The sequence below is a fragment of the Mastigoproctus giganteus genome, chromosome 11 (assembly GCF_048544385.1).
Source record: "Mastigoproctus giganteus isolate SK-2022 chromosome 11, ASM4854438v1, whole genome shotgun sequence".
Taxonomy (NCBI): Eukaryota; Metazoa; Arthropoda; class Arachnida; order Uropygi; family Thelyphonidae; genus Mastigoproctus; species Mastigoproctus giganteus.
Genome location: NC_143585.1, coordinates 8,775,928 through 8,788,547, shown reverse-complemented (window position 1 = coordinate 8,788,547; position 12,620 = coordinate 8,775,928). Strand labels below are relative to the sequence as shown.

Below are 12,620 nucleotides of genomic sequence, written 5' to 3'. Positions count from 1 at the left end.
CTGCATCGAAATTGGTGGTGGCCATATCTCCTACTGAGGACCACCTCTTCCCTTTGTTCCATCTTTGGCAGTGATGCATCTGTATCATGGCCGCCAGTGCTATGTTGCCATTTTTCAATAAAGTCCCTCTGTACCGTTTTGTTTCCGTTGTTGTGTCGGTGTTGTTTACTTCATCATTTTAATACCTCACGAGGTTCCTTTGGTATGCTTTTCCCATATCCAGGCCACTCCTATGAGAAGCTACAGGTTAAAACCTGATTGGTCCTTAAATTTTGCACACCAGTGTACAACAGATGACAACTCAGTTGTAAAATTAAATCCACAACATTAATTTAACGATGTTTTTCTATATTTAAATTTGCATTATTTTAACTCCAAATTCTCTACAAATATCTTTTAAATCCTTAACGGACTTACTTTAGAGTATAATTCGTCAGTTGTTTATAGAGAAAAATTTTGAAGATAAAATGTTTTAATAATAATAAAATAAATGTAAATTTTTATTGATTATTCGTTCACATTATGAATTTCTCTTCACATTCACATATTTTGTGACCTAATTGCATTTGTTAATAAAAACAATTTTTTTCACATTCTTTATGTACTCTGTGATATCACTCATCCGTTCAACAATTTTAAAATTCTAAAAAAATGCTATTTTGCATTTTAACGCGTCTTTCTTCATTTTATATCTCTATGGCTTCGTTAACTATATGACTGAATATTTTAATATTTATAATTTTTATACATAAACCAGTCCAACTCTATTACTAATAAAATTAAGTCCCGTATCCTGAGTGGAAACAGATGTTTCTATGCACATGAAAAACTAATGAAGTCCAGAGTATTGAACAGACATTTAAAATTAAGAATGTACAGAAAAGAATGTAACATTCTTTTGTGAAGCTCATCTTAACGAGTAAAGATGAGCAGTTGTTGAGAGTGTTCGAGCGTAGAATTTTGCGAAAAGTCTTTGGGCCTGTACAAGACGTTAATGGATCCTGGAGGATCAGAATGGACCATGAACTTGACAATCTAATTCAGGGTGCGGACGTCTCCAGATTTGTGAAGAGCCACAGAGTTGCCTGGATGGGACATGTTATGAGAATGAATGACAGCAGAACAACTAAGAGGATAATGAAATGGAAACTTTACGTTCGGAGGTCAAGAGGAAGACCGCGGAAAATATGGATGGATGATGTAGAAGGAGACTTAAAAATCATGAGAATAAGAAATTGGAGAAGTTTGACTTACTGGTGGAACTTCGTTGAGAAGGCTGAGACTCACCCTGGGCTATATAACGCCAGAAGAAGAAGAAGAAGTTTATATATTTTATAACATCTGAATATTTTAAGAGAACTGCCATATTTCTTAAAGAAATCAATCTTGACACTTCTTTCTTAAACCAGTATTATACAGGAATCCCATAATGTGCTTTACAATTTATTACAATTAATAAGTTTTAAAGTATTTATAAACAAATAGGAACTAAGTTTTTCTAAAACATGATGTGGAAATTGATGCTCATTTCATCATCATTATCCTATCAGACAGTACGCCTAGTGGCCTGTTACAGTCTTCAGCCATCTCTTTGTTAGCCTTCCTGGAATTCTTCCTCTAGGGATGTACTGGAGAATCTGACGAGGTATCCTGGTTTTATCCATACTTTTTACAGGTTCCAGTCATTTCTATCGGTACTTATGGATGTATTCAGTTTTCGGTATTTCTACTCTGTCTAGTTTTCCCTTGTGGTCTAAAAATTAAAAATTTTTATTTATTGATGATTATATATTTTAAATACTCGTAGTTTTAATATAGCTATCTCACAGTTAATCCATTACACATGATTATGTTTTATAAAAATTGTAAAATTAAAATCCTAACGCAAATACAACGCCCTTTGCTATTGTTGTGTTAATAAAATTGAAATAAATAAATACAATATACTCTGCCCTCGGTAATAAATAAATACAATATACTCTGCCATCTCAGTTAATTGTTTTCTGCGCTGTTTAAAATAGCATCCACTCCGATTGCAATAACAAAGATTTATTATATATATATATTTTTTTTTTTTGTTCTACATTGCGCTTTATACGCAAGGACGCATTCTGATATGTCATTAGCAATTGATACGCTAACTGCTTTTACTTTGTGAATTGCATTCGTGGGGAACATATACGTAGCAATTTCTAATCATCTCATTTCTTCAGATTACTGGACTCGTGATGACTTTGATTTCGATGCCATGTGTCGTGCATTGTTCATATTGATCGAATGGAGTACCGATTACGAATGCAGCCAGATCCATGGATTCAGGTTTATTGCTGACTTTCGAGGTGTAACCTGGGCGGATTTCCACAGTCGTATTGGCCTCAGGGCAGCCATTAAACTCCTACAGTTGGCTGCGGTAAGCATATATTTACTTGTGGCATAAATTAGAATCACATCTCTCTAATTTCAGTATTATTAGAGGAAAATAAAACAAAGTCATACAGCACCACAAAAAAATAAATAATAATAAAGTAGAATAAGAAAAATAAACAGTTCACTCATCACTAGCCCGTCTAATAACACTGAGCAACAACAACAACAAACAAAAATAAAATAATAAAATAATAATAATAAATAAATAAATAATGATAAAATAATAAATAATAGAAATAAATAAATAATAATAAAATAATAAATAATAGAAATAAATAAATAATAATAAAATAATAAATAATAGAAATAAATAAATAATAATAAAATAATAAATAACAGAAATAAATAAATAATAATAAATAATAAAAATAAATAACAATAATAAAGAAATAATAATTCTGCTAATTCCAAAAATCTTTAATGAAGCATGCACTGCATGTATTCTATTTCCTTAGAAATGTTTTTTCACTAGAAAATTTTTTATAATGGTTCATTTTGCTTTCCATCTTTAGAAACCAGCAGTAATCTTCCATTATGGTTAATTTATCATCGCGGATATGTCTCCATGAAAGCATTCTCCTTATTGATCAATTGACGTTCCAAAATGTTAATAAAGTGACATGGGAATGAAGAAAATGAATTTTCAAAGACATTCAGCAGCCAGCAGACATTCAGTAAAATTGACATCAGGGATTAATAATCATCATCTTTCCTTCTTCTAACAAATCCATGCGCAACTGCGTCAATCGATGGCCAAGTTTTTGTGTTCAGCATCTTGCAGCTTTGTCTCAAACACATCTTATATCGAGTTTCTTTTTTGTGGGTCATTGAAAATTCATTCATTCAGTTTTGCATCTAATAAATTCGAAACACTTCCTTTAGATAACAGAATCAACTTTCTTCATTATTCAGAATCTTAAAAAATATTCTTATTTAATCCAAACTGTATATGCAGAAAAAAAGCCTTTTATGGTTCAATCTGTAGAATATATTTTATATCGTTGCTAGCTGGTAAAAATTGCTCCCCCTTTTTTCCATTGCTAGCCAGTGTAAAGCTTTTTTTTTTCTTTTGGAAAACTGTCCTACAAACACAATAACGAGCAGTACTTTGTGAAATATCCTTGTAGTCTCGTGAGTAATCCGATTCCCTTAAGATCACCATGGATATTCCGAGCAAATTATGGTACGTTATTGAACTTACAATCTTAGAGAGTCTCTCATATATTTCTTGTAAGCCAACAGCAGGATGCAGATGAACTGATTGAAATGCCTACGAACGGTGCGGAAAAACTGATTTGAAACTTAATTTTGAGCCATCATTAAATGCACACCATTCAATAGAATATATTCGATACCAAGTTCGTTCAGGAGACCAATAATATTTTGATGGGGTCACTCACTAGCTGGATTTAGGGAATAATTTCGTCATTGATTTTTCGGATTTCCGCAAAGCATTTGACACAGTCCTACACGAGAAGTTTCTTTATAAAACAGGAACAGGTTGAAATCACAGGAAATCCTTAGATGGATAGCAGGATGGCTTCCGGAAGAAGGCAGAGTGCGAGAGGTGTGGAAAATGGTTATTCCTAAGATCGGGTTAATAAGATAAGTAAAATGAATGAGGAAGAAGTTTTCACGGTTATAAATGATTCTAGGACTAGAGGTCATAAATGCAAGTTACGGGGGGGGGCGGTTTGGACTGAGTTGCAGGAAGTTTTATTTTAGCCAGCGAGTTATAAATTACTGGAATAAGTTACCAACATGGGTGGTAGAGGCTGAAAGTTTGGGGAAATTCAAAGGTAAGCTGCTGGATAACCTACGGGAGGAGGGAAATGCACAGATTGTCTATTTCCTTTTCTCTTATAATTATTTATTTTATTTTATTCTTTTTTTTTTTTTTTATTTTGTTGGTGCATAAGCCTTAGGCTTCCCTGCGCCATATGGCCATTACTAATACGAATACTAATATAGTGTACAGAGCACACACCATCTTGAACAAATATAAAGAATGTGCAAGAACAACGAAATATACTGTAATTATAGTTATTGTTTTCAAGTAAATTTCACTATTGCAATATACTGTACGAGAATCTACATCCTAGAACCGCAGTTCTGCCTCCTCTTTAATAATCATATACTGTACAACAATGATGTTCACACAGAGCATTTCACTCTCGACGAATTGTGACTAAAACTATAAATCCAACAAACTGTCCTGGTATGATGATTGAGAATGTTTCCATCCTTCGCTTTATTTCTTTAAAGCCGCAGGTTCTTTTGCTCTTTTTTAATAAATGTGTGAGAAGATACATTGCCCAACGTTTCTCAGCCCATCTGCCCTACTTTTCCTATTGCAGCAGCATACTGTCATTAGGGATATTTACAAGCATCCCAACCTTTGTATCATCTCATGTGGACATGTGTTTTTGCAATGGACGGCACCTGGAACGTCAGTTCATCTCCGCCTCGTATCTCTGTGAAAAACCGTACCACTGTAGAACAGACGGAAATGAGTAGTGTATATTTGCGTGTATTATGTGTGTGTTCTGTTGTTGTGTCTGACCGCTTGGCTACCCAGAAGCATCAGTCACCTGGGCCGATGATTCTGGGTACTCGTCCGCATCACGTGAAGGTGAGCCAGTCCGAATGGAACTCGCACTGTCTCAATTCGAGACTCTGACGCACCTGATGTTGACAAAAGATGGACCAGATTCCTCTGGGGGACCACTCCAGAGGAGGGGAAAAAGTTCCCGTGGTATTAAAAAAAAAATAATAATAATAATAAAATAAATAAAAATAAATAAATAAAAATAAACCTTCATATCATCTGCAATCTTTGACATTAAGCTTGATATACATTCATCAATATCATTTATAAATGCACAAAATAACAATGGGCCCAACACCCAACCCTGCAAGACACCAATAATAACATCTGGCTAGGGTCGCTTGTTAATCATAATGGAAAAAAAAAAAAAATGGTAGCAGTAAATCCAGATTAAGAAACCAACTTGATACTTCACTCAATTTAGTGGGAAATTAAAAGGACCTGAGGCTAATTGTGCAGTCAGATATGAAATTTTCTGAGTAGTGCAGGCAGGCTGCCAAGATACCTCTTGGATTTTTTCAACGATATACATGAACTTTGCTAGATTATTAAAGACGTGATTGTTCCATTGTACAAGGACATTGTTATGCCTCATCTTGATTATTATATACAGGTCTGGAGCACTCATTTTAAGAACGAAGTAAATCTGCTGGAACGAATACAGGGAAAGGCAACGAGATTGGTGGAGGTAAAAAAAGGGTGCCCTTACCAAGAAAGGCTTCACTTCTGAAAATTTGAGCGTTTGGAGACTGGGCACAGTTGAGATTGTATTGAGGTGTTTAACGCCTTCAATGGATTGAGTGAGTTAAATGTTAATGCCATTCTTCTTCTTCTTGCTGTGACTTCACATGTGAGGGGGCATAAATTCAAATTGAGGAAGGATGTTTACAGGACGGATTGTGTGGAAATTTGCCTTGAACTAGCGAGTGATTGATTCATTGACAATACCCACTTCCAGAAAAACAAATGGAAGTTTGTTTTTCTGGAAGTGGGTATTGTCAATAAATACAAGAAAGAAGTGGACAAACTCTTGGAAGGGATGAACTGCTCGGGTAAGTAGTTTTTTTTTTTTTTTTTTTTTGGCTGATTCTCTATAAGCTTACTTTCCTGTATCATTTGCCACTCCTAATGTTAATGTTTTTTGAATGGTTAAATTCTCTGCAGATTACACGGAATATTTTTCTGAATTGAACTTCCGGGACGACACATTTCAAAAAAACAGAATTTTGTGTCTATATCTTTTAAACTCACAAACTCCGTTCTTAGTATGTGTTTTCACTTCGATTTCTATATATAGTAGAAGCGACATCATGTGCCATCTACCCGCCTATTTACTTTGAGTGAAAAATTTAACTCTAAGTATTTTTTGCCCTTTCAAAATTTAACTGCATTCTTCCAGTTTTAATAACTCCTCTATTTCTATCTCTAATATTTAGATGCATTTTGTATAACTTCCCTTGAAAGCAGGTTTCCAATGTTATTAAGAAAGATGAAAAAAAATTAAATAAATTGGCCTGAACACACATCCCTGAGCTTTCATTCGCTACTCTGATCCGCCCTATGGTATGTCCAATGATGGTTATTCTCTGTTTCCTATTCTTTGGCCAGCCCTTGGTCCAACGAAGAAGTTTGCCTTTTATCCCAAATTGTTCCAATTTATATAATGGACTTTCAGGAGGGACTGTATCAAGCGCATAAAATTACTTTATTTTACTTTACTAGTCTCTGTTGCTGGTTCCTTTCGCTTAGAATATTCTTCGTTCTCCTTTCGTTGAATTTTTAAATAAGTTGCAATTCTCAAGAGGGTGTTTTATTGCAGAAATAGAACAGGATTATAAAGAAAATATGATTAGCATATAATTATCCTTAAATATGCTTTTCTTTTAAATACACAAAAACCTTTAAGCAAATTACAGATGCCTGTAGGCGAAGACACTTTTGTTTAAATTTTAAATTTAATAGTCGTGTTAAAAGCGTAACTGCAGAATTGTACTTTTACACACAGATGTAAAAATTTTGTATAAGTGCATTATACGTGCATGAATGTACTGTAATTGAGACTTCTATAATCTCTTTCAGAAAGTTCCAGCGTGTCGTATGAAACAGGTACACATTATCAGTATGTCCTCTATTCTTAAAGCAGTTTATTCAATAATAAGACATCTTTTCAGCGAGAAGATCCAGAACCGGGTAAGTAACCCTTTAAAAAGTCCAAAAACTTCGCGTTTTCAGTTTCCAGTTTGATTTCTGTAAATGCTTAAAAAACAAACAAAAAAACTTATAGTAGAAATGTAAGGTAAACTACACAAGATATAAATACTAATTTTAAAAGAAAATCCATTGGGAATAAAATCTAAAATTGTAGTATGTTTAATTGGTTACAGAAACTAATATTCGTACAAGGAGACACAAAGGGAATTGCATCCTTAGGTTGTTCTATTTTGGGTGCATTAGCGACCTTGGGCCACAATGAGCCTACAATATACCAGAATACATACAACATGACTGTATATTTGGGTGTTCTGTGGTCGTTTTGCTGTTTGCTGGACGAAAATCCCGAATTTTTAGGGAAAAATCCATGCCACTCCAATCTGAAATCGAGTAACTCAGCCACGTTGTGAAAAAAAAGCATAAAATTTCTCCCGTCATTGATAGGAGTACAACTCAGGTATTTCTCACCTGCCTTCCTCCATGCTGTGCGGAGGAAGGCGACTACATCAATTGTGCTATCCGAGAGCCGTACTGCATCAATTGGGGTTCATGGAACCGCGGCATGCACATGCCAAATATCAATGGCTGTGCATCTCCTAATAAGACATATGACCTGAATTTCCCTACACGATCCAGCTGCTGCTGCTCTCCGTGTGGTGCTTTTGAGTGCATATCTAACTGATGCGTTACTTCCATTCTTCCCAATCGTCATGCTTGTGGTGCAGATCACTCTTACCCCTGTGTCTCCTTCTATCTCGTCCGGTAACGTCCACGTCTCCAAATATCGTTTCTCCTTACTGGGTATAGGCCCTTTAGACACAAGTTAAACAACCTCGGTGTTCAGAATGATCCACTGTGTACTTGCGGTGAAGACCTGGGAACACGTCATGTACCCCTTCACTGAAAACGATGAATACCGGACCACACTCATCAGCAGAATCCAAGATAACCCACGAAACTCTGAGCATCTATTCCTCACAGAAGGACCCTACCTAAGCAGCCCACAGAAAGAGAGTAGCCTTGTGCAGGCGAACTTTTTACTGCTCCTGGAATAGAGAAGTTTCTTTCTGTTTTATTAGCTTAAATTGGCATATTGACTTATTTTCTAGATTAGCTTTATATTCCTAGTTACGATACTTAGTGTAAAATTTAACTTAGATAGAGATTTTGTAGGTATTACTTAGTATCGGTAAGGGTATCCAATCGACGTGTTACAAATTGCAGCTCCGCTGAACGAGACGTTTTTTAGCCATATTTAGCCGCTTTATTGACCAACTGCTACATCAAATTATTTTCTATAAGTAGCATATAGGTCTAGTAAGGATCCTTAGTTTATTCTGAATTGAGACAGCGAGATTTGGAAGTTAATTAATACTTAAGTGTCCGCAGATTTACCGTTCTAACTTGCCACCATTGTTAAACGATACAACGTAATATCCCGAACTAGATAGCGTAAGCTTAGTACAGTATAGTATGTAATATAATATTGTCAATTAATCAGTAAAATCTATTAATCATGTTAAACTTCATTGTCAATTAAATTGTACTTTTTAACTAAATACATATAACAACTTAGATTACAAACGTAACATAATTAATTAATATATAACTTGATACGGAAGTTATACAGGGTGATTCACTACCAGTGCGACAAACTTGCAGGAGGTGTACGGGGCACAAAGAGGAATCGGAATCACATAGCATTGCAGGGTCCGAAATGCCTTCGTCATGCTGTAGAGGACGTTGAACGGAAGGTCGCGTGAACAGCGATCCCGCCGGAAGTAAGCATTTGCACCCGGTTCCCGAGGCAGTAGCATTGACGAGTATTCAAACGTTGAACTGTCCGACATGCACCTCGCGTATGGAGCTGCGGACTGTAACGGGCGCGCTGCTCTGCGCTTGTACCAGGAACGCTCCCCGCACAAGCGTGCTCCTCATCATACGATTTTCGCACGTGTGCACAGAAGGTTACGTGAGACTGGTTGTTTCACGAGAGGTACCATGAATCGAGAGCGAACGACGAGGACGCCAGACAATGAAGAGACTGTCCTACGTCTTGCAGAAGGCAATCCGAGTACGAGTACTCGAGCGATAGGCCAACGATTGGGTATTTCCCAATCCGTGGTATGAAGGATACTGTCAACAAACCAAATGAGTTCATACCATCTGTAACGCGTCCAATCATTGGAGCCTGCGGATTATCCACTCCTGAGGACTTTTGCTACTTGGTTTCTTCAACAGAAACGGTTCGCAAATGCTGACTTCCAGCGGGATCGCTGTTTACGCGACCTCCCGTTCAACGTCCTTTACCACATGACTAAAGCATTTCGGACCCTGCAATGCTATGTAATTCCGATTCATCTTTGAGATCCCTGCACCTCCTGCAAGTTTGTCGCACTGGTAGTGAATCACCCTGTATAAATGGAAGTCGTAGATAATATTTGATACTGAAAAATATGTAAAGCCTTATAACTGTGTTGGGATTCAAGTTTAGGGTTATAAATTTGTACTGAAATTGGAATTTTATTGAAATTAAATCGAAATCATGACTCAGACCAGAGCAGCAAACCAAAAGGCTCAAACTAAGAGGAGGGCAGTGGCTCAGAGGACAACTGAGAGGGCCAGTTTCCCTCTGAATCACAGCCTTTTAAACTGCACTGCTTGCTTGATGTTTGTGGATCAATCCGGTACGGGACATGACATTGCCATGGGGGATGTTTTGTGTGTGCGCGATGCAAGGAATGTAGGAAATCAGGCGACAACTCAGCGTTGTTATGGGCCTATATTGGAGCTTGAAGGACAGGGCGGATGCCCTCGAAGGATCTAAATTGAGGGGCCCATCAAGCTCTCAGCTGCCCGCACCAATGCCAGAGCTTGCACTTGGTCATCGCGCAACACAGCGGCAGCCCCCAAAGCAGAATGCGCTGGTCCCACAGGAACTAGTAGTTGTTGGGGACTCTATTGAGAGGGAAACGAGAACATGCTTTGTAAAAAGGATAGGCGGAACAGGACCAGGGTATGTCTGCCACGGGCAAAGGTTGATGACGTTGTCCAGCGGATATCAGCTTTTAAGGGCACAAAAGGTGATATGCTTGTAAACGTTGGCACTAATGATATTAAGAGTAGGAGACCGGCAGAATTACTTAACAAGTACAGATCACTGTTGAAAAACAGCCGTGAATTAGGGTTGAAGTTGAAAGTGTCCGCAATTCTACTCAGACAGGATAGGAGGGAGAATATGATGAGAGCCTTTTCGATCAGTTCGGCCCTGGAAAGACTGTGCAAAGCTCAAGGGCTAGAATTCTTTTCAGCCTGATTTGTACTTGTTAACAGCAGAGACTGCTTCTACAGGGAGGGGATACACTTAAATAGAAAGTGTGCAAGAATATTTGCTGAAGCTATCGAGGCAGTGTTAGGTGCGTCGGAAAACTGCTAGCCTTTGGGGATACAATGAATAATAAATAAACAGTAGCCACTGGCAGAGATGAAAGTGATTCTTGCACTGCTTCTATTGGAATGAGCAGAAGCCTGGAAAACAAGATTCAAGATATTTCAGAGACTGCTGGGAGTCATTGCGGTACAAGTAAACACATGGGTTGTGTTAGGGTAGCTAAGAATAGAAACAGGTCCATGTATACTTTCGTGTACACCAATGCTACGAGTTTAGTAAATAAATTTGATGAATTTGAGGTATTGCTCAAAACATCAAAGGCAGATATTGTTGGGATATCAGAGACGTGGTGTCACACAGATATAAGGAATGCAGAACTGGAATTTGGGGAGTACAACGTCTACAGAAAGGATAGACAGAATAGGAACGGAGGAGGGGTTATGCTATTAGTTAAGAAATACATAAAATCCAAGGAAGTGACGCCGGTCGACATCGTTGTACAGTGCAGTGTCGAGTCAGTTTGGTGTGACATAAGCATTGGGAGATCAAAATTGAGAGTAGGAGTGTGCTATAGGCCTAATGACTCTGATGAGTATAATAAGAAACTGTACAGGGAAATAGAGTGGGACAGTAAATCAGAGTCTTATAATGTGGGATTTTAATTTCCCAGAAATTGACTGGAATTTGTGGGTTGGCCACTCACACACTAGCAAGGCTTTTGTGGATTTATTGGATGATTGTTTTCTACATCAGCACGTTCGGGAAGCAACTAGAGGGAGTAATACTCTTGATGTCATTATCAGTAGTGATTCTTCATGCATGAAAAGAATCTGCAGATAAAAGAACCACTAGGTGGCATTAATCACAGTGTGCTGAAGTGGGATTTACTCAAAGAAGTAACTACCATCAGGGGTAAGGGGAAGGGCGTTTGCTTTCGTAAAGGCCACTACGGTGGTCTGAGACAGTATTTAAATTCTATACGGTGGGACCAACAGATGATGTTTCCAACCGCAAATTCAAAATGGTAAGCATTCAAAGAACTTATCTTGGAAGCTACTAGGCTTTACATACCAACTAAGAAATATTGTTCAAGGTTTAGGCCTAAATGTATATCAGATGAACTAATGAGACACATGGCAGCGAAGAAAAATGCATGGGATACATATAAATTAATGCGTGACATGGAAGCCTACGATAGATAGAAACTGGTCTGTAACCAAGTAACAAAGAAAATTAGGCAGGCAAAGGCAGATTACGAGAAATCTTTGGCAAGGGATGCAAAGAAAAACAGAAAATAATTCTTTATCTATGTAAACTCTAGAAGGAAAGGGATGAATCAGATTGGTCCACTGGATATTGATCGTTCAACACTTGAGGATCCTGCTCAGGTGGCCAACAAATTAAACAAGTATTTCGCATCTACATTCACACGTGAGGAGTTATTCAGGAAGGGGAATGTCAAAGGTGAAGTAAACTCTGGCAGTGAGCTAGATGATTTTGTAATAACTGAGAGGAAAGTGGAGGAGAAATTGTTGAGGATAAACATAAAAAAGGCACCCGGGATGAATGGGATCTATCCAGTTATATTAAAGAAGGCAGCAAAGGAAGTAAGCGAACCCTTAGCTATAATTATGAGAGCTTCTTTGGACTCAGGGGAGGTACCATAGACTGGAGTTGTCCAAATGTGACCCCAATTCACAAAGGAGGATCAAAGGCTGAAAAAAGTAATTATAGACCTGAGAGGGCATAAATTCAAATTTAGGAAACACAGAGGTAGGATAGATGTGCGGAAATTTGCCTTTGGCCAGCGGGTGGTTGGTGAAACAGACTTTCATCCCTTGTTGTGGAAGTTGATAGCCTTAAAAAATTTAAGGCTCAGCTGGACAGGTATTTTGAACGAACGGAGGGGGTGAAATGGAAGGTTTTTTTCTTTTCTTTTTTTTGGCTGATGCTGCATAAGCTTGCTTTCTTGCATCATATGCC

The 12,620-nt window shown here is 37.6% G+C and overlaps 1 protein-coding gene across 1 annotated transcript in view; it reads left to right on the top strand.

Annotated features, from left to right (window-relative positions):
• The window catches only part of LOC150077688 (alpha-tocopherol transfer protein-like), a 71,689-nt gene that overhangs the window by 37,864 nt on the left and 21,205 nt on the right, over positions 1 to 12,620 (top strand). The window contains exons 5-6 of the mRNA XM_090385071.1: positions 2,214 to 2,410; positions 7,115 to 7,225. Of these exons, the coding sequence (XP_090241197.1) occupies positions 2,214 to 2,410; positions 7,115 to 7,225 (308 nt within the window). The remainder of the gene's footprint in view (positions 1 to 2,213; positions 2,411 to 7,114; positions 7,226 to 12,620) is intronic.